Here is a 22,754-nt window from a genome sequence, read left to right as displayed (position 1 = left end):
GATTAAGAGTGTATATTGGAATTTCTTTTGTGAAAATTATTTTGTTTCATTAAGTTGGGACCAGCAACTGCTTCAGTCATTTCAGAGATTTTTGAGGGAGATGGTGTCTGTTGTCAGCGGCATCATTGATTAGTAAAAGCAATTTATACTTGAGTAACATTTACTACTTTCCTTTGTCTGTTTCTTATTGAAATCTGTAGCGGGGAAAGGAATGTGCTAGCTTTATTTACAGTCTTTATTTGCAAGAATTTCACCAATTAAGCAATGCTCTTGTTAGATTAGTCAGTGCATTTGCTTTGGAGCATTTTGCTTGAAAGTTGATTTGTCAGTAGTTAGATTCATCAGTTTGAATTCAAGACTTTGTGGTGTGAGACTGATAAAGATATTAGAATGTCTATTAACTGTCTGGAAGGATGACACGAGTTTAGGTTTCAAGACCTTTGCTGTCACAAACAAATTAAAAGCAACATTGACTAATCACTATTTAGTAGGCAGCTTATACTTTGCACTACAGAAAAGTTTCCCCTTTTAAAGTGACCCAATGTCCTCCACCATGGTTATACTTTATGCTGTCCCTGAAATGGACACTTTATTCTCCAGGAACCAGTCCCAACTTATCATCAGCTCCCAAGGGACACTTCCTTTTCTCTTTCCCAGTTGGGTAATTTAATTTTATAACTGACTTTTACTGTGAGGGTCATACTGGAGATTCTTTCTCTCTCGTCCAAGCTAGGTGAATTTTCCAGCCTCTGTTAAAATTTCACAAACTTAGTCTCTTCAATCTGACTGCAAGCTCCCACCTGCAATCAGTGTGGTGAACATTGGGGTCAGCGTTTTCTCTGCTTCAGGTGCAGGTCTAGCTGGTTCTCAGTTTCTCTCTTACTTGCTCTATCATCTTCTTGCTCTCACTCAGATTCTGCAGCCTGCCTTGGGTCTGTGAGGTTTAATGATATCTTATAAAAACCCTGTGACCTGATATTACAATAGCTTGCTATGAACTCTTCCCTTCCCAAAACATGTCTCCATGGCAATGGGACTCGCACGGGCCTTGTATCCAGTTAAAAATGCCTATTAACTATCGTCTACACCCCCAGCTCCATTCTAGCTTGGATTTAAATAGGCAACATTGGGCAAGATTTTCCAGCTCTTCTTGCCAAGGCCCCGCCAAAGGCCCACACCCACTGCAAGTTTCTCGACGGTGGGAGGCAGCCTGCCATTCGCCAGCAGGGGAGATCTTGTCCCATTGCTGTCAATGGGATTTCCTATTGAATCCATTCCACGCTGCCTGGAAACCCATAGCGGGAGTGTGCCATAGGTGGGACCAGAATATCCCGCCAGCTTATACAGCCAGAAGATCTCGCCCAGTCGACCCACTATCAGCATCAGTGCTCGTGCCATCGCCAACAGGTGTAAACATCTTGCGCCGTCGCTCAGGGCAACCAGCAATATATGCTGGCATAGCCAGTGTCGTCCACATCCCACGAATAAATTTTAAAAAGTCTCTTGACTTGTCTCTTACCCCATAGCAACCAAGCCACCAGGGCTTGCTCGATAGAATTCAGAGCAGGTCACATAACCCTCTCCACCCGAGGACTGTTCGAAAATATCTTGGTGCTTATTTTTTGAGCAGTCTGTGGTTTCACCAAAACTGGTGCTTTCCCTGATGCTTTTTGTTTTCTTTTTAACAAATAATATGGAAGCAAAACAGTTTCAGTCATGAAAGTAGTTGATACATAATTAACCCACAAAATAACTGTCATTCAGTGCAATCATGAAATTCTAAAGCACGAGTTACTAGATGTAATTGTTTAACGAGTAGTTCAATTTTAGTGTTTGAAATCAGACTTATGGAGAGCTGCTGGTGAAAATATCTTGTCGTCTTAATTTTTCATGTCTAGCTGGTCGCCTAAAAAATAATCAACTTGAATGCTTTGCGCTCATTGATTAAAACTGGAGAGTGAGTGCATGAAGAATAATAGTATGCATGAATGTGATTCACATTCTGGGGGGGGGGGGGCGAGAAATCACCATCATGGGAGGTGAAGCTATGGAAAAATTTATGCCTGGATGACCTCCAGGAGTTTCAAGTACCCTATTACAAACATTGACAGCATGGGTACTGCAAGAGCTGCAGTTGATGATTTGGGTTAAAATGCAAAATACAAATGAAAACCAAATGTGCCAGAGCTGATGGTAGCACTGCCAACAGACCGGTGGAATAGACCATAAACTGTAAATTGACCAAAAATGACAACAACAAAAAAAATCTGGTTTCAAAATAACTCCTCCAGGAAATGTCTTTTAAAGATAATTTATGATACTGTATTTTGTATGTTCAGGAAGAAACTTTAAAAATTAGCTTGATTGCTAAAAGGCTTTATCCCAATGCCATCGGACGTGGCAATCTATCAGAGGTTAGTTTGCATAAATGTCAGCCCACACCGCCAGTGTTGTCATCATTGAATCTTATTTGGGGCTATCAACTATAATATTAGCTCCCAGCTCCTTTGTGTCCTTCAGTATCTATAAACTAGTTAATCTTGTCGAGCGGATACGGAATTTCCTTTTAAATGGTGTGATTGATTTGACTTTAAGTTAAGAGGGAAAATAAGTAATGGGAACCTGGGGTGAGATTCTCCCTTCGGGAGACTAAGTCCCGACGGCGGAGTGAAAACCGGAGTGTTTCACTCCGGCGTCGAAGGCCGCTCCTCGCCCCCTATTCTCCCGCCCCCGGGGAGCTAGGAGCGGCGCCGCGTAAACGACGTCACCCGCGCATGCGCAGGTTGGCCGGCACAAGAAATGTCGGAGTGATCCTGCGGGGCGGCGGAGGAAAGGAGGTCCTCCTTCAGAGAGGCCGGCCCGCCGATCGGTGGGCACCAATCGTGGGCCAGACCCCTTTTGAGCCCCCCACCCCCCCAATGCTGGATCCCCCCCCCCCCCCCCCCCCCCCCCCCCCAGTGTTCCCGCGCTGTTCACGCCGGCAGCGACCAGGTGTGGACGGCGCCGGCGGGAACACGTCGTATTGGGCGGGCCGGAGAATCGCTGCTTGCCCGTTACAAACGGCGAGCGGCGATTCTCTGAGCGGCCAGCCGTAAATCTCGCCGTGCCAGTTTGGAAGGGGTGGGAGAATCGCGTGCGGGGCAGCGTGGCAGGAATCGCCCGGCGCCCCAGCGATTCTCCCACCCGGCATGGGGGATGGGGGGGGGGGAAGAGTTGCAACCCCTGAGGAGCAACTTTCTTTACACAGATGGTGGTACGTATGTGGAATGAGCTGCCGGAGGAATTGGTTGAGGCAGGGACATTGACAACATTTAAAAAGGAATTTGGACAGATACATGGACAGGAAAGGTTTAGAGGAATATGGGCCAATTGCAGGCAAATGGGGTTAGACTTAGATGGGCTTTTTGGTTGGCATAGACCAGTTTGGGCCAAAGGGCCTGTCTCCGTGCCATAGATTCGATGACTTCAGTAGCTCCTTGAATTAACGTTTTCAAAATCCTAATAATCTGTTAGCTAAAATTATTCCTTTCTGCTTGTAAGTATTAATCCTAAATTTAAGAGATGAATTGGTCCAACTGAAAGTTTGAGCTGGCAGCCAAGCATTAATGACTGTAGAAATTTTAGTGTATCTTTGGGGATCTTGCCTAGTTTAATGGATGCATTTCTTTCGCAAAGTGTGCTGAGTACATCAATACAGTTGTGTGATTGCCTGGCAGGACTAATTCTGACAAAATTTACTCCTCCAAAGAAATAAAATGCTTCACATTCACCCAGTATTTTTCATTTGGCGGACTAGCCGAGGACAAGCAGATTTGAGAATTGACCACGGCTGCGATTCAAATTCTTCCTTTTGTTTGGGCCAAACATTTAACTGGTAAAACAGTAGATTTTCCCCTTCTTGTACAAAAAAAAACTTTTCTTTCCTGACAGAAAATTTACTAACAGTTTAAATTGTTAGTTACATCTATAAACTCATAAATACAAGACCGCAGGATTCTATGGGCGGAATTCTCTTGCATCCCAGCTGCCTGGTTTCTCGACGGTGAGAGGCGGCGTTGGCAGTGGGGTTCCCTACTCCCTCCGCTGTCAATGGGAGCTCCCGTTGAAGCCACCCCACACCACCGGGAAACTTGTGGGCAGGGGTGCGCTGAAGGCGGGATCAGAGAATTCCGCCGACTGAACAGACAGAGAATACTGACCTTTAATTCTCAAACTCTGGAAAGGCCTAAACTTCAAACTGTGTATTTCTGCACTCAACCCATGAGCTGTATAATAATCCAATATAATTATTAACTGGTTGATTTTATACCTCATAGGGGTCCATTTTAACTTCCAGGCGGGAACGCCGCCTAGTGAGAGGTTGGCCCGTCCAGGAGCAATGGTGGGGCCCTGCCAATTTTAAAGGCTGGGCCTCATTAACGTGCTGCTGGCTGCATACTAACCACAATGGCAGGGCAGTCGGCGGTAAGCGGCTGCCCAGCCAGTAAAACGTTACGACTGCATGCGGTGCCAAGGACCACAAGGAATGGTCCCAGGCACAAAGGTAGGTAGTAAGTAGGGAGGATCCATGGGTGATGTAAGTCGGGGCGGTGGGGGGGGAGGGATGGTGGGGGATACCTGGGGCATGGGAGGCCTAAAATTTACTTGTGAGACCAAGAGGACCACTCTTACTCCTTCTGACCCTCAAAGAAAAATATTTTTAAAGCCTAATTTGAGGCCGTTTGTCGCCCAGGCTCCTCTTCCTGGCCCTGGCTGAGATGCCATCCAGGTTTTTCTTTGCAACCCTGATACATCTGCAGTCAGTCCTAATGATGTCATTGGCACCCTATTTGCCTTTTTATGAATGGTCACCGTTGGCTTCAGGCGGGTGTCCTTTGCGCTTGGCGGGATTGGGTGGGATGCAAGTGGGTTTGACGAGTGCTCCAATTTAACTGCCCTTAACTTTAAACCTACTTTCCACCAGATAATAGCAGGTAAAATTCCCTGTAAACGCATTCATTCGATAAATGCAGACACTTCATGCAAATAGCTTAGTATACAGACGTAGTTAACTATTCTGCATTGCGACATTGAGGATCATCGGCATTTTGTTTCTTCATTGTTGCTGTAAACAGGTGTCTGCCGACTCCAGCTCCTCCATGAATTCAAATACTCCCCTGGTGCGGATCACTACACGACTCTCATCCACGGATGGACCAGTGCTAGCTGGAGTTTCAGAATATGAACTTCCAGAAGATCCAAAATGGGAATTTTCACGGGACAAGTAAGTACCCACTGACATATTCCCAGCCATTTTACCATGCTATCAAATTAATCAAAGTTTAAATTTAAAAGTGTTATCAGTTAATTTTATTCAGCTGCGACATACTTACGTGAAGACATATATTGAGAAGTCTACTGCAAACCTTGGGAGATTGATAAGGGTGCCCTTGTGATAGAAATCAGATTTTGTGGTTAGCTATAAGAAAGAAAGAAAAATGCTGACTAGCTGTGAACTGACCTGATAAGACACCCTATTCCCACATTTTGCAAGTTGTTTGAAGACTGCTAGCGAGTGCAAGGCCAAATAGCAGAAAAGACCCTTTGTGTTATGGAGAAATGGGCTGACAACCCAGTTCTGTTTCGATGGTAACGGCTAGTCCGCCCATAGTGATAATTTCTTGTGGGAAACGTGTTTTGCTCAGACCATTATGGAAAATAACCACAAATCGTTTATCTCTCAAATTTGCCAGACCGACACTTCGGTCGAATTAAGTGAATTATAAATTGGTTAAAACCAATCACGGCTGTAAAGAGGAAAAAACTATAAAGATAGTAATCTCCTTAAAAGTTCAGTTGTCAGGACGAGAAAACACCCTTTTTTCTATTCTGGCATCTTTCTTACCTAATTTCGGAAACCTATTCCCTTGCTTGCTTTGCAAATTGCCATGTTTCTTTTGTTTAAATCACTCAGTCGTTTTCAACGACTATTTGATTTGAAGAATCACCGAGTTGTATTTTAGAACTCAACCACTGTATTTGCGAAAGACAATCAATCTGACTAGCTTGTTGCCAGGCTAGTTGGAACTTCCTAAATGTTGTATTGAAAAATTGACTTTATCAGTAACACTAAAGCTGACGAATAAAGTTTCAAATAACTTTATGAAGAAGCACAGTCAGGAACCTCTGTTATTTGGGAACTAAGAAGGGATAATGCATATCCAGGGTTCCGAATAGACACAGATCCATCACCCTGTTTATTACCATCTTCACAACCCTTTTTTAATCAAGAACAAAAGAAATTTAATCTATGTGACATCTTTCCTGGCTGTGTGGTGTCCCAAAGCTTTTCACAGCTACTTATTAAGTTTGCGGTATTGTTCCTAATGTTAACAAACATGGCAGCCAATCTCTGCGTAACAAGATCTCTCAAACAGCATTGAGAGTAATGACTGTTTGTTTTTATATTGATTGTGGTGGCACAGTGGTTAGCACTGCTGCCTTACAGAGCCAGGGACCCGGGTTCTATTCCGGCCTCGGGTGACTGTCTATGTGAACATAGAATTTACAGTGCAGAAGGAGGCCATTCGGCCCATCGAGTCTGCACCAGCTCCTGGAAAGAGCACCCTACCCAAGGTTAACACCTCCACCCTATCCCCCATAACCCAGTAACCCCACCCAACACTAATGGCAATTTTGGACACTAAGGGCAATTTATCATGGCCAATCCACCTAACCTGCACATCTTTGGACCATGGGAGGAAACCGGAGCACCCGGAGGAAACCCACGCACACGCGGGGAGGATGTGCAGACTCCGCACAGACAGTGACCCAAGCCGGAATCGAACCTGGAGCTGTGAAGCGATTGTGCTATCCACAATGCTACCATGCTGCCCCTGTGAAGTTTGTACATTCTCCCTATGTCTGCATGGGCTTCCTCCCGGTGCTCCAGTTTCCTCCCTCAATCCAAAGATATGCAGGTTAGGTGGATTGGCCATGCCAGTTTGCCCCTTAGTGTCCAGGGAGGTGCAGGTTAGGTGGGGTTACAGGGATATGTGGGGGGAGGGGGAACTGACCTGGGTAGAGTGCTCTTCTGGAGGGTTGGTGCAGACTCAATGGGCCTCCTCCTGCACTACAGGGATTCCATGATATTTATTGAGGGATAACTATTGGTCACAACATCAGAGGAATTCCCCGGCTTCCTTTGAATAGTGCCATATAGGATTTTCTGCATTCACCTGAGAGGGTAAGCAGGCCTCTGTTTAACATCACATGCAAACAATGGTATCTCTGACAATGCAGCACTCCCATGGTAAGCCATTAGAATGTCAGCCTAAATTGTGTATTCCAATCCTGGATTGGGGCTTGAGCCTACACTTCTAACTCAAATTACAAACACCTGTTTTAAATTCAGTTATTTCAATTTTGATGCTCATCACAGTGAGAGTGGATTGTGGATAAACAAAATCCATCTTTTTATACTCAGTCCATATGTCATTTAGTTCCAGTTCCTCCCACGTTGTGTCAACAAAGTTTGTGTGCACGCCTGAAGAGATCCAGCCACCACTGTGCCAATTTGACATGTCACTTTCCATACCAATGTCTCTTATGGCCTTTCTGCTGCAGTGAACTAATTAGCACAGTTAGTTTTGTTTCTTTGTTGTGCGCTAATGGCCACTCGGAACTGCCCTGATCTTTCAATTAATTTACTTAAAAAAGCCAAGTCGTCGGTAAAAGTAGAAGGCTCTAAACTCATCTGTCTGGATTAGATTGCAAACAACCTGCTTGATCTAGTATTAGACTTAATGAAAATATTTGCAATTATCAAAGGTAGTAACTCTGAAAGCTAATCAAGGTGACGGTTATAATCTTCTAATAAGGAATCACGGAGCTGAAGTGTTAACTCTGCTTCTCTCCACAGATGTTTTCAGACCTGCTGGGTATTTCCAGCATTTCTGTTTTCGTCCCACTTCCCAATATTTTATGGGTTGCAGCACTTCCAAGTAATTTTTAAATGCGGTGAGGTTTTTGCCGGTACCGTCCTTTTCAGGTTCAGTGTTCCAAATCCTTTGGGTTAAAGATTTCTCCTCACTCCCCTCTAATCCTTCTACCAATTACTTTAACTTTATACTCCCTGACTATTGGCCCCTCTGCTACAGGAAATAGGTCATTTCTATCCACTCCATCTGCACCCTCATCATTTTATACACCTCGGTTGAATCTCCTCAGTCTCTGTAATATCCCGTCTACGGATGGAAGTGATTGTCATCCCCATGGTCCTTGCGGACTATGAGATTCCCCTGCTAGGGGCAAGGTAATTAACCAATGTATAAAAGATCAGTCAGTGAAGAACCGGCCAGAGAGTTCCGGGGAGATTTGCATACGTGTAGTGCGGTCAGCGTAAGTTGAAGGTGCACCTGCATCAGTGACCCGAGGAGTTCGACGGAAGGCGAGCATCCAGCAGAGGGCAGCAGAGCAGAGCTTCTGATTGGCTGTTCCGGGGAGATTTGCATACGTGTAGTGCGGTCAGCGTAGGTTGACGGTGCACCTGCATCAGTGACCTGAGGAGTTCGACGGAAGGCAAGCATCCAGCAGAGGGCAGCAGAGCAGAGCTTCTGATTGGCTCTTCCGGGGAGATTTGCATACGTGTAGTGCGGTCAGCGTAAGTTGAAGGTGCACCTGCATCAGTGACCCGAGGAGTTCGACGGAAGGCGAGCATCCAGCAGAGGGCAGCAGAGCAGAGCTTCTGATTGGCTGTTCCGGGGAGATTTGCATACGTGTAGTGCGGTCAGCGTAAGTTGAAGGTGGTTTGTGAAGGGGCTGTTCTCGAGTGACAGCTCATCCTCCTCCCATAACCAAAAAAAAAGTTCTGTCCGTTGGATTGCTAAACTAACAAGTTTTTTATTTTTATTTTTCAGTAGTTGGGAAGTTAGTTCAGTGGGAATGGAAAGGGTTATTGAGAGGAGTTATAGGGAGGTAGTCACACCTCGGGAAAAAGAAGAAGGTAGATGGGTTACCGTCAGGGGAGGGAGAGGGAACCGGCAGGCAGTGCAGGGATCCCCTGTGGTCGTTCCCCTCTATAACAAGTATACCGTTTTAGATACTGTTGCGGGGGACGACTTACCAGGGGTAAGCAATAGGGCACAGGTCTCTGGCACAGAGTCTGTCCCTGTTGCTCAGAAGGGAAGGGAGAAGAGGAACAGAGCACTTGTCATTGGGGACACCATAGTTAGAGGAACAGACAGGAGGTTCTGTGGGAACGAAAGAGACTCACGGTTGGTGTGTTGCCTCCCAGGTGCCAGGGTTCATGATGTCGCTGATCGTGTTTTTGGGATCCTTAAGGGGGAGGGGGAGCAGCCCCAAGTCGTGGTCCACATAGGTACCAACGACATAGGTAGGAAGAGAGATGGGGATTTGAGACAGAAATTCAGGGAGCTAGGGTGGAAGCTGAGAGCTAGAACAAACAGAGTTGTTATCTCTGGGTTGTTACCCGTGCCACGTGCTAGCGAAGTGAGAAATAAGGAGAGAGAGGAGTTGAACACGTGGCTACAGGGATGGTGCAGGAGGGAGGGTTTTGGTTTCCTGGATAATTGGGGCTCATTCTGGGGTAGGTGGGACCTCTACAAACAGGATGGTCTTCACCTGAACCAGAGGGGTACCAATATCCTGGGGGGGAGATTTGCTAGGGCTCTTCGGGGGGGTTTAAACTCATTCAGCAGGGGGATGGGAACCTAGATTGTAGTCCCAGTGTACAGGATGTTGAGAGTAGTGAGGTCAGGGATAGGGTTAAAAGTTCGAAAGAGGGCACCGGCAAGCAGGAAGCTGGTTTGAAGTGTGTCTACTTCAATGCCAGGAGCATCCGGAATAAGGTGGGTCAGCTTGCAGCATGGGTTGGTACCTGGGATCTCGATGTTGTGGCAATTTCGGAGACATGGGTAGAGCAGGGACAGGAATGGTTGTTGCAGGTTCCAGGATTTAGATGTTTCTGTAAGAACAGAGAAGATGGTAAAAGAGGGGGGGGTGTGGCATTGTTAATCAAGGAAAGTATTACGGCGGTAGAAAGGACGCTTGAGGACTCGTCTACTGAGGCAGTATGGGCCGAGGTTAGGAACAGTAGAGGAGAGGTCACCCTGTTGGGAGTTGTCTATAGACCTCCGAATAGTTCCAGAGATGTAGAGGAAAGGATTGCAAAGATGATTCTTGACAGGAGCGAGAGTAACAGGGTAGTTGTTATGGGGGACTTTAACTTTCCAAATATTGACTGGAAATACTATAGTTCGAGTACTATAGATGGGTCAGTTTTTGTGCAGTGTGTGCAGGAGGGTTTTCTGACACAGTATGTAGACAGGCCAACAAGGGGCGAGGCCACATTGGATTTGGTACTGGGTAATGAACCCGGCCAGGTGTTAGATTTAGATGTTGGTGAGCACTTTGGTGATAGTGATCACAACTCGGTTATGTTTACTTTAGCAATGGGCAGGGATAGGTATATACCGCAAGGCAAGAATTATAGCTGGGGGAAAGGCAATTATGATGCTATTCGGCAAGATTTAGGATGTATAGGATGGGGAAGGAAACTGCAGGGGATGGGTACAATTGAAATGTGGAGCTTTTTCAAGGAACAGCTACTGCGTGTCCTTGATAAGTATGTACCTGTCAGGCAGGGAGGAAGTTGTCGAGCAAGGGAACCGTGGTTTACTAAGGAAGTTGAAGCATTTGTCAAGAGGAAGAAGAAGGCTTATGTTAGGATGAGACATGAAGGCTCAGTTAGGGCACTTGAGAGTTACACGTTAGCCAGGAAGGACCTAAAGGGAGAGTTAAGAAGAGCGAGGAGAGGACACGAAAAGTCGTTGGTGGATAGGATCAAGGAAAACCCTAAGGCTTTCTATAGGTATATCAGGAACAAAAGAATGACTAGAGTAAGATTAGGGCCAATCAAGGATAGTAGTGGAAAGTTGTGTGTGGAATCAGAGGAGATAGCGGAAGCATTAAATGGATATTTTTCGTCAGTGTTTACACTGGAGAAAGACAATGATGTCGAGGAGAACACTCAGGTTCAGTTGACCAGGCTAGATGGAATTGAGGTTCAAAAGGAGGAGGTGTTAGCAATTTTAGAAAATGTCAAAATAGATAAGTCCCCTGGGCCAGATGGGATTTATCCTAGGATTCTCTGGGAAGCCAGGGAGGAGATTGCAGAGCCTTTGTCCTTGATCTTTATGTCGTCTTTGTCGACAGGAATAGTGCCGGAAGACTGGAGGATAGCAAATGTTGTCCCCTTGTTCAAGAAGGGGAGTAGAGACAACCCTGGTAATTATAGACCTGTGAGCCTTACTTCGGTTGTGGGTAAAATGTTGGAAAAGGTTATAAGAGATAGGGTTTATAATCATCTTGAAAAGAACAAGTTGATTAGCGATACTCAACACGGTTTTGTGAAGGGTAGGTCATGTCTCACAAACCTTATTGAGTTTTTTGAGAAGGTGACCAAACAGGTGGATCAGGGTAAAGCTGTTGATGTGGTGTATATGGATTTCAGTAAGGCGTTTGATAAGGTTCCCCACGGTAGGCTATTGCAGAAAATAAGGAAGTATGGAATTGAAGGTGATTTAGCGGTTTGGATCAGTAATTGGCTAACTGAAAGAAGACAGAGGGTGGTGGTTGATGGCAAATGTTCATCCTGGAGTTCAGTTACTAGTGGTGTACCGCAAGGATCTATTTTGGGGCCACTGCTGTTTGTCATTTTTATAAATGACCTGGAAGAGGGTGTAGAAGGATGGGTTAGTAAATTTGCAGACGACACGAAGGTCGGTGGAGTTGTGGATAGTGCTGAAGGATGTTATAGGATACAGAGGGACATAGATAAGCTGCAGAGCTGGGCTGAGAGGTGGCAGATGGAGTTTAATGCGGAAAAGTGTGAGGTGGTTCACTTTGGAAGGAGTAACAGGAATGCAGAGTACTGGGCTAATGGCAAGATTCTTGGTAGTGTAGATGAACAGAGAGATCTCGGCATCCAGGTACATAAATCCCTGAAAGTTGCCACCCAGGTTAATAGGGCTGTTAAGAAGGCATATGGTGTGCTAGCCTTTATAAGCAGGGGGGATTGAGTTTCGGAACCACAAGGTCATGCTGCAGCTGTACATAACTCTGGTGCGGCCGCACCTGGAGTACTGCGTGCAGTTCTGGTCTCCACATTATAGGAAGGATGTGGAAGCTTTGGAAAGGGTTCAGAGGAGATTTACTAGGATGTTGCCTGGTATGGAGGGAAGGTCTTACGAGGAAAGGCTCAGGGAATTGAGGTTGTTTTCGTTGGAGAGGAGAAGGCTGAGAGGTGACTTAATAGAGACATATAAGATAGTCAGAGGGTTAGATAGGGTGAACAGTGAGAGCCTTTTTCCTCGGATGGTGATGACCAACACGAGGGGACATAGCTTTAAATTGAGGGGTGATAGATATAGGACAGATGTCAGAGGCAGTTTCTTTACTCAGAGAGTAGTAGGGGTGTGGAACGCCCTGCCTGCAACAGTAGTAGACTCGCCAACTTTAAGGGCATTTAAGTGGTCACTGGATAGACATATGGATGAAAATGGAATAGTGTAGGTCAGATAGGCTTCAGATGGTTTCACAGGTCGGTGCAACATCGAGGGCCGAAGGGCCCATACTGCGCTGTAGTGTTCTATGTTCTAGAGGAACTCGATCGGGGGTTACCGGGCACGCTAAATAAATCTAGTTCTCCACTTTACTCGGTGTGGACTCCCCACGTACTTATTAAAGTGTCCTCTGTTCCAAAGAAAACAACCCAGCATATCCAGTCTTTCTTCAAACCTAAAATTCTCCATTCCAGGTACCATCCTCACAAATATCCTCTGCAGTGCGAGTGCGACAACCCTCCTGTAATGCAGTGACCGGAACTGTACGCAGCATTTCAGCTGTGGCCTAACTAGTGGTTTATACAGTCCTAGAAAGACCTTTGTGCTCTTTATATTGTATATACCAGCTAGTAAAGAGAATACCCTATATGCTTTCTTGATCATCTTATCTACCTGTCCTGCTACCTGTAAGGATCTGTGGACATGCAGGCAAAGGTCCCTATGTCCCTCGACACTTGCTCGGTACCCTACCATTTATTGTGTATTTTCTTGCCTTGTTTGCCTTCCCAAAATGCCTTACCTCACACTTCTTTGAATTTTCTGCCCTGCTGACTAGCCCATTGATATCTTACTGCAGAGTACACCTATTTTCCTCCCAGTCAATCACCGGGTTAATTTTCTTGTATCATCTAGGAACTTATTAATCATACCCCCATTATAAATCATTGATATGCAATCATTGATCATGAAAAACAAGGAACCTAATGCCCTGCAAAACCCCAATGGAATATCCCTCCAGATACAAAAATACCCATCAACCATTATCGTTTGCTTCCTGCCTCTGAACCGATTCTGGATCTGCTTGCCAATTCCACTTTGATCTCATGGGCTTTTATTTTTCTGGCCAATCTGCCATGTGAAATCTTGTTAAAAGCCTTACTGAAATCCAATTATTCCACACATACAGACACAGAAAAATGTGTAGTGGATTACAAGGTGGTGGACTGCATTTGGTGTGCATTCTTTTTTTACATCAAGATTTTATTCCCAATTCTTTCCGAACAGCAACAAAAAAGTGCGCATGACAACAGGCTTCAAAAGACTGAAGCATTTAATCCCAGCCCTTCACAACTGAAGCTGGGAAATTGGAAGGTGGTGTGGGGTGCATTTCCTGTTTTAAGTGGGAGACATACTTCAATGAAAGTGCATCACAGTTTAGATAATGCAGAGTGGGCAATCAAACCGAGGGCTTCCACTCTGTAGTATCAAGGATTTAGACACTGATCTTATTATGCAAATTATTTTGAACATTAATCGACTAAGCAGCCTCTATTTCTGACCCAGTATTTTTGGAAAGCACCCAGGACGATGACAGATCCACATTTGTCATTCTCTGAGTAAAAAGGTGGAACAAAGAGACAGGCGCCGGAATGTGGTGACTAGGGGTTTTTCGCAGTAACTTCATTGAAGCCTACTCGTGACAATAAGCGATTTTCATTTCATTTTTCAGAATCAGGTAGGTTAGAAGACAGACCTAAAAAGCATTTGTAAAACTGTATTCTTCAAGGAAAACGATGAAATAGCATTTCTTTTTTTTTAAATCATCTGGACTTGGGTTGTAGTTGTGGTGTGAGAAATTTCTCCTTGGGAAACAAGGTATGCAATCTTCTTGGTCTGTTTGTTCCCAGCAAGTATTTCAATTAAATTAGCTGCCTCTAAAAAGCAGTGTACTCTAATTAACGCCTGCATTATTCTGGCCAGTGCTGCAGTCTGTGAACCTACTTGTTGCTCAGAAGCCTCGGGGGGGAACATAGTAAATGTGGAAAATTTTAGTTCATCAACATTTAAGAAAACAGTGGTTAACACTAATGTAGGTGGAGCGGGCTGGAATGAAAGAGAGCTTTGAGAGTCAGCTGTTAGATCTTGGGCACATTTCTAGCACAATGAAAGGATTGTAGAATTCTGGTAAATGCACTATCTAGTGGAACTTAAATTGACCACCTGCAAATGTCAATGTTTGTCCAACGTCGGCATTTAAAAATGCAGTAAACTAATCGAGATCTTAAGTGATACAGGCTCAGTAAAATGTAGATGTTCGATAGGATTAAAAGATGCATGCTTTATGGGAACATGGCTATTTCATAGAGCACTGAAACCATTGAAAAGATTTTAAAAGCAAATTAAACTGAGCCTCCAATTGTACTTAACAATGTTTAATCTAAATGATACACCTATAAATGTTACTCTATTTTCAATGGATATTATGACTTAAATTGCCAGTTATTACTTGACCCTCATTGCTTTCCTGGAACATTCTGACAACATATATGTGTTGTGTAAATCTCCAAACTGATGTAGAACCTGGTTCTTTTGGCTGCAGAGGACATTCAAGTTTCCATTTCTGTGAAAATTACAAGCAAAATAAGGTGAAAGTCCAACTGTGCTAATCTCCTGTTTTGATTTTAAAGGCTGACACTTGGCAAACCCCTTGGGGAAGGCTGCTTTGGTCAAGTTGTGATGGCAGAGGCTGTCGGAGTTGACAAAGATAAACCAAAAGAACCACTCACTGTGGCTGTGAAGATGCTGAAAGGTAAAGAGGGAATTTAAGACCGCATTTATTTATTTTTGGGGAGTGAAGCCTGACCTTAAGAGCGATCAGATATTTAATAACTGACCTCTCCATTTATTTGGTTGTGTGAAAATGTTTCGGCTAGTTAGATGAACGCTTATAAGGGAATCCATGGAATCAAACATAAACGTCACAATTTCTGCACTAACTAAATGGTGATATAACTTTTTGAAAGGATTCAAGCCTGTTTTACATTTTGAAGATTATTGAACCAAGAAAACTTCCATTCCACGACTCTCAGTCCCAAGCAAATTTGGCTTGCATTTGTGTGCATTTCTAAATTAACTATGGTTCTATTTGGTTCTACTAAAGATATAATATTAAATTCAATCTTCTCAGATGATGCCACAGAAAAAGACCTCTCCGATCTTGTTTCTGAGATGGAGATGATGAAAATGATTGGAAAACATAAGAACATCATCAATCTGTTAGGAGCCTGCACGCAATATGGTAAGCAAAAGAGCCAGACAACTGAGTACAGCAACAAACTTCATGATTTCTGCACAGAAGGATGGAGCTGGAGCTCATTTCTGTCAGTCCTGGTGGAGTTGCATAATGGAGGTTAGATCATTTCCTTAAAGGGAGAGAGAGAAAGCAACAATACATGAAACACCCTACTCAACAATTGCATTTTCTAGCTGTTTGGTAAAACTGACATTAGCACAGACCTGCAAGTGGCTCACCTACCTTCCCTCTTGAAGCATCATGTCATGCAACATAGAATGAACTTTCACCCACTGAGCAGAAACCTTTTTTAACTCGAGACCTATAACTTTTAAAAAGAAATTTAAACTTCCAGTAAATAGCTGAATGGATGACACAACAGGACTTCATGTTGTAAGCCGTTTTATGTAACAGTCAAAGAGCGCTATTGACAAAACACTGGTTTTGGCGGCAACTTTAAACTACAGAACAGAACTTTCAACAGAACCGGAAAGACCCACTATCAGGTATACATTATACCATCCCTTAAGTTGACATTCAGTTTCCCAGAATTAGTCCAAAAATTATCCCTAACCACAGAGGGTTTACTTCCAATTGACACCTACCCCTGCCTGGAAGCCTTTAACTCTAGAACTGTCTTTCATGGTGCAAATTATCCAGGAGACCTCTTCCTCTTTACTAAAACTAGGCAAATCTTTCTGCCTTGTTTCAACTCCCCATGAATTTGGTCCTTCAAATCCAAGCGCAAGCTCCCACTCACATTCTGTGGGGAGACCCATGGAAACTTTCAGCCTCTTAACTGCTATCTCTCCTGCACCCTGGAAGAATAACCTGTCTCCGGTATAATTTTAGGAAAGCCTGTCAACCAATATCAAGATGTGCCCATCCCATCTTAAAGGCCATCACCGTGGCAACGTGCAGCACATGGGCCTTGTATTCAGTTAGAGATGCTGAGTAGCTATCCTTGACTCCCCAACTTTCTTATTTTGAAAGCAAATGAACAACAAAGCACAGCTGTCTAAAACCTGAAACTCTCAACGCTGTTCTGGAACTTTGGAAACCCACGCAGACACTGGGAGAAAGTGCAAATTCCACATACACAGTCACCCACGGCTGGAATTGAACCCGGGTCTCTGGTGCTGTGAGGCAGCAGTGCTAACCACTGTGCCGCACCTTTTTCCAATTGGATGCATGAGTATGTATATATATTCTGTGTACTTACTTATTTCAATTTTGTTTTGTGCAGGCCCATTGTATGTCATTGTAGAATTCACATCCAAAGGCAACCTGCGAGAATATCTGCGTGCAAGGCGCCCCCCTGGTATGGAATATACATTTGATATAAACCGTGTATCTGATGAACAGTTAACATTCAAAGACCTCATATCCTGCACTTATCAAGTGGCAAGGGGCATGGAATACTTGGCCTCACAAAAGGTATGTAGCCTTGGAGAGGACAAAGTCCATTGAAATGCAAAATATATTGTAAATATTAGATAAATGAATACAAATTTACAAAGGCTGTTTTTCAGGCATAATCTAGATCCTCCCCTGATTATCACTGCTATTAGACAGCAAACATCTGCGTATGAAACTACTGTTAATAGAAAGTTAAATATTTAGAGAAAAAGCGTTAACCCTTGAAGGTCTGGGCAGCATTATTGCGCTATTCAGATTGCCCAGTCTCTTGCTGAACTCTTTATCCACTGAAAGAATGCTGAGAACGACTTTTGACTCTTGAATTTTAAGGTTAAGAATAGATATCTGTTCATGGACACAGCCCCAGTCAGTACTCTTCAGCTGTGAGATTAGAATTCGAATCCAGTCTGGCAAAAATGAAGCGATTGTCTTTCTGGATTTAGCTGTGCCTGCTTCTCATTGAGAGTCCATACTCTGAAATCCGATTCTAAAATTAGTTCCTAACCTGGTAGGGCCTTCTTGAAGAGGTACAAGATTGTGAGACTGGAGAACACATCGTCAATCCCAGAAAAAGAGCTGTGTAGCGTGATTTACCAGTCACGTCGGGACGCGGCCGGTAGATCCCGGAGGAACCCTCCACCGGGATTCCCGACAGCCGTTACGCCTCTAATCTAACCAGATCTCACGAGACGTCGCAATCTGGATCCCACCCATAATGGGCAGGACCCAGTCTTGCGTGCTTAAATGAGTTTAAAACCCCATTTAGCTGTGCTGACACCGGATTGAGCAACCACCCGGTAATCAACCCCGCCGGGGATACCCCAGTCGAGCGCCGATTAGTACTGAACCCCACAAACGGGTCCAGGCATACCGGCACTTGGCGGGGTGGGGTCTCCCCCATGCGATCGGAGTACCCTGTGTGGTCACCCTCTGGCCAAGCTGGCACCTTGGCACTTCCATGGTGTCCCAGTGCCCTGTCGGAGGTATGTGGTGGAGTGCGGGGAACACAAAGTCGTCCGTCCGTCTCTTCTCCCCCCCCCCGGGTAACAGATGAGTTTGGCTGTTGAGGGAATCCGGAGTCGTGGTTGTGTGTGGGGGGGGGGGGGGGGGGGGGGGGGGTTGATCGGGGCACCATTTGACAATGGCAGGCAATGACGCTAAGTATGGCCACGGGCGGGTGAGGAATTCCCGGCCAGAGACCAAAGAAAATAGAGTGCCGTTCGATAGTGGGCCGGAACGACCCTCCACGGCCGCCCAGAGCGGACGTTTTTCTTTCAGTTAAATCACTCCTGAGTTTGTTTTTTTTTAAAGGTGTTTTGTTGAGGAACCACACAGCTTTCTTTCACCACTAAAATAAGAAACTAGATTACGGTAAAAGATTGTTTACCGAGGATCCTTGTCCTAAACCATCCTAAATTGCCACATCACACTTCATCCTATGCCTTTCCCTGTAACTCTCGTAACCCCCACATCTGAGGCCTTTGACCTGAAAAATGGGCACAGCAGCTTTGCTTGCCTGTATTTGAACATTTCACTTTTTTGTTTCAGTGCATTCATCGAGACCTGGCAGCTAGGAACGTTCTCGTTACAGAAAACAATGTGATGAAAATAGCGGATTTTGGACTGGCGAGAGATGTCCATAATATTGATTACTACAAAAAGACAACAAATGTAAGTTTTCATGTTGATTTCTGCAGCCAATGCTAAAGATTGGCACCTTTACCATTTACTGCTCATTAAAGCTTTCTTCGGGCAGTACGGTGGCGCAGTGGGTTAGCACCGAGGTCCCGGCTCTGGGTCACTGTCCTTGTGGAGTTTGCACATTCTTTCTCCCCGTGTTTGCGTGGGTTTCGGTCCCCGCAACCCAAAAGATGTGCAGGCTAGGTGGATTGACCATGCTAAATTGCCCCTTAATTGGAAAAAATGAATTGGGTACTCTAAGTTTTAAAAAAATTAAAGCCTTCTTTGTTTAAATTGCAAACATATCAGGAAATGGGTTTACACCCTGCAGTTTTCTGCACATTAATTTCCTCATCTGAGCCACCAGCTACTGCGGCAGGCACCATGTTTAGGTCGGGGGTGAAATACTTCTGACCAGTATTAACGGGAAGAATTTCACCCCCTCGGTGTTTCTGTACAAGGTAAGAGTGCATTGGCCTCGGTAAATCTGAAATCCCCTGGCAACTGGGTCCTGATAACAGCCTTTATTAGTTTGTTGAAGGAGGATATGCTATGAGAGGAGACAACTAAATGCCTAAAGACTCCATTCCTTTCCAGTGGATTATTAAGGATAATGTTTGTTCTTAATTCCTTCCTGTTTTGGACTTTTGCTCCACATTTCCAAGCATGGATGCACTTTTGCTGCATCGCTGACAGAGTTGGGAAGAAGCGTTTGTAACATTTTATTCAAATAAAGCCAGAATGTCTGCCAACATGCAGTCAAAGTCATCGAAATAGTGACCTACCATATTTATAGTGATTTTATTACTGTGCAATTCTACTTGACCAGTGCTCTGACAAAATCTTTAAACTATTGGATTAAAACCACCCCATTACGCTGCCTTTCAGGAATCGTTTTGCCCGCTACAAAGTAACTTAACACCAGCCTTACAGTGCCAAGTTGATTTGTGATGTTTCTTTGGTATTTCTCTGACTGCCAATTTAATCCTGAACTGGAACAACCTCCATTTGATATTAGGTGCACAGAAAACTCTGTGCAATCCTGATCAATTGAAAATCACAACCTTTAAGGTTGAGGTCATGGCATCATTAGTTTCAAGGTACAGAGATACACACAGCTGCAGGGTTAGAGTTCCTGCTTTCGGTACGTGCTGTCGACATTCTACGTTTAAATTCCACCCACAATTGCACACTTCTCTCATGTTTCAGCTCAGATATATTTGCATATTGGCAGACACCGAATCTGCCCTGAACTAGTACAGCTGGTTGGGCAGTAGTTTTGAATATAATCTTTAAAAATAAAGCGTTCTCATTCCAGAGGCTCAATTCAGACCTTCTGTTTTTCAGTGACGAATGCTGTGACAAATTACGTTAGTAAAGGAACAATCGAAACATTGTCAGGCAGGGGTTAAGGGGGTAGGGGCACCTGGAATTTTTGCAGGGGAGGTCCAGAGCTTTCTGTAGTCAGCGGTGATAGGTAAACCAGTGTTAAAAATGTAACAATGATAGGCAAATCACTGCTAAAAATGGTCCGAAATGGCAATTGCACCAATCTGGACATTGCAAGCATGGTGCTGCCCCTGACTCAGCAAACTCCAGTGGGGGTTATGTTGGAAGATGCCGTCAGGTATGATCTGTGACCTGAGGACTTTCAGAACCAGAATATTCAAGGAGGAAACCAGTAGTGGCAGGACATCCAGTGAGGTAATGCTCCACTTTATTACATCACACTGGGTTTCCATTCTTGTTCATCTTGTAGAAAAGCAAGTGGAAGTACAGCATTAGTTGAAGGGAGAGAAAAATGTTCAGTTGAATCACCTTCAATATCAGCTGCCAGCCTTGGATCAGTGAAAGCACTCTTTCCCTTGAGATAAAAGGTTGTGGGTTAAAGTACCACTCGAGACTTGACTGTAAAATCCAGACAGGCACTTCAGTGCAGTACTTGGGGAATGCTGCAATGTCAGAGATGTCGTCTTTTGAACGAGACATCTGCCCACTCAAGTACACATAAACGATCCAATGGCATTATTTGAAGATAAGCATGAGCATTCTGTCAGCATCCTCGACAATATTTATCCGTTAACCACTAAAAAAAGTTAACTTATGTATAAATTGGTTCCTGTGCACTGCAACAGATATCTTATCCAGGAAATTCCATGTGACAAGAGAGAAATGGAACAAAATCTCCATATTAAAATATTAATAAATGTAGCGGTCTGGACATTTTTAAAGCTGAAATTAGTTTCTAATTGCTGATACGATTGAATGAGCAGACTTCTGTAAGCTGCTTTGGCCTTGCCATGACCCTGTTGCAAACTGCAGGGACAGTCAGCATCATTGGGATAATTGGGACAGGTGACCCATGCCTATTGAGGCACAGCAGAAGCACCCATCCCGCTGTGCTGTCAGAATCTCTAAGGCTAATGCTTTGAGTGAGCAGAGAAGATCAAAGTAGGAAAATAACATTTTCTCCGCGGGGAACTTTGGAATTTTAGGATTGATTAACTGTGTGCAAGGCCCAATGTCTGCTCGTATTTGAACATCCACCACAACAATGCCTAAATTCAGACTGTAAAAGGGCTGTAAATGTTGCTTCTAACCTGTTGAATGAACTACCTTCGAGATAGGAAATGAGAGTAGACCTTCAACCTGAATCAGTCTGGAACTCCGTTAGCTTGTGGCTGCTTTGTGCCACAAACCCATTTACCCACCATTGATCCCATTTACCCATCATTGATCCATGTCCTTCAATACATCTTTCTGACAAAAATCTAGTCTTGAATATTTTAATTGATCAAGAAATCACAGACTTCTGCCGTGTGTTCTAGATTTCCAGAACGCTTTCTGTAGATAAAATAATTCCCGATTTCACTCCTGACTGGCCTAGCTCTAATCTCAAGATTATTCAAATTTGGCAGTGCTTAAATATTTTCAAACTACATATTTTTTATTTACAAAAGCATTTTGTGTTCTAGGGCCGGCTGCCGGTTAAGTGGATGGCTCCTGAAGCTCTCTTTGACAGGGTTTACACCCACCAAAGTGACGTGTAAGTACTACTGAGTCCATCAAATGAAAATATGCATTCTTTCTTCTAAGATTCTATTTCCAATGGCCGGTTTGTCAGTGCTGCCATGTTGTATTGTAATTGACAATAATGCGGCAGAATTATTGCCGTGCAGTTTTGGAAGTACTGAGGGAAAAAAAATGTTTTCATATTAATAAATTGTTAGTTTAACTCCCCAGTGATAGACATGTTCAACTAAATAATTGAAAATTATTTTAGCATAGCAATTCTGTTTTACTGTATTTCAAAATCCAAAATTGAAAAACATTTTTATTGGGTCATTAAACCTGGGCACTGATTTGACATCCTTTTGCAGATCTGAGAGAGGAAATCAATGGTGGCTCAAAAGAAGTATTCTCACAGTGATGCCCACTTAGTTTGATTTCTTGGAGACCAACATTCATGCGCTACCTCTTATTTTACCAGTAGAATCATAAATCCAGTTTTCCCTGGAACTGTGGACGGAATCTTGTTGCCTTCCTTTGTGCTGAGTTTGGTGGTGGGGTGCATTGAGTTTGGTGGTGGGGTGCATTGAATCAGGTGGAAGGGTGGCAAGTGGGGTCCCCATTGTCTTCCTACCTCCACCCTGATTCAAGTCAGTGTCCCACTGCAAATTGAGGCCCTGAAGTGCCAATTAAGGCCCTCATAAGGGTCTCATCCTGCTGCTGCTGGTGTCAATCACTATGCAAGGAGCACGACAAGTAAACCTGTTTTTTATTTTGTTGCTTGTGGCCTGTTACGATCCAAGTTGATGTTACCCCTGGACAGTCACGTCTCAGAATGGAATTCTTGATCGTGCATAACTTCTGTTCTTTGTCTAGAGTCATGGATGAACCGTCACAGGACTGCCAATTAACTTTTAACAAAAGAATAAAACAGTTATTTAACATGAAAAAAAATCTATATTACAATACTCCTTCACCCCATCTTGTATCTTCACAGATGTAATAATAAT

General features: G+C 44.1%; 1 protein-coding gene across 9 annotated transcripts in view; it reads left to right on the top strand.

Moving 5' to 3' along the window:
* The window catches only part of LOC119950622 (fibroblast growth factor receptor 2-like), a 203,107-nt gene that overhangs the window by 164,231 nt on the left and 16,122 nt on the right, over positions 1-22,754 (top strand). For all 9 annotated transcript variants that reach the window (XM_038773220.1, XM_038773219.1, XM_038773218.1 and 6 more), the window contains 6 exons: positions 5,115-5,263; positions 15,032-15,153; positions 15,532-15,642; positions 16,883-17,073; positions 18,604-18,726; positions 21,711-21,781. In XM_038773220.1, the coding sequence (XP_038629148.1) occupies positions 5,115-5,263; positions 15,032-15,153; positions 15,532-15,642; positions 16,883-17,073; positions 18,604-18,726; positions 21,711-21,781 (767 nt within the window). The remainder of the gene's footprint in view (positions 1-5,114; positions 5,264-15,031; positions 15,154-15,531; positions 15,643-16,882; positions 17,074-18,603; positions 18,727-21,710; positions 21,782-22,754) is intronic.

The sequence above is a fragment of the Scyliorhinus canicula genome, chromosome 16 (assembly GCF_902713615.1).
Source record: "Scyliorhinus canicula chromosome 16, sScyCan1.1, whole genome shotgun sequence".
NCBI classification, from domain to species: domain Eukaryota; kingdom Metazoa; phylum Chordata; class Chondrichthyes; order Carcharhiniformes; family Scyliorhinidae; genus Scyliorhinus; species Scyliorhinus canicula.
Note: the sequence above shows the minus strand (reverse complement) of the source record. Positions and strands in the feature narration are given on the sequence as shown.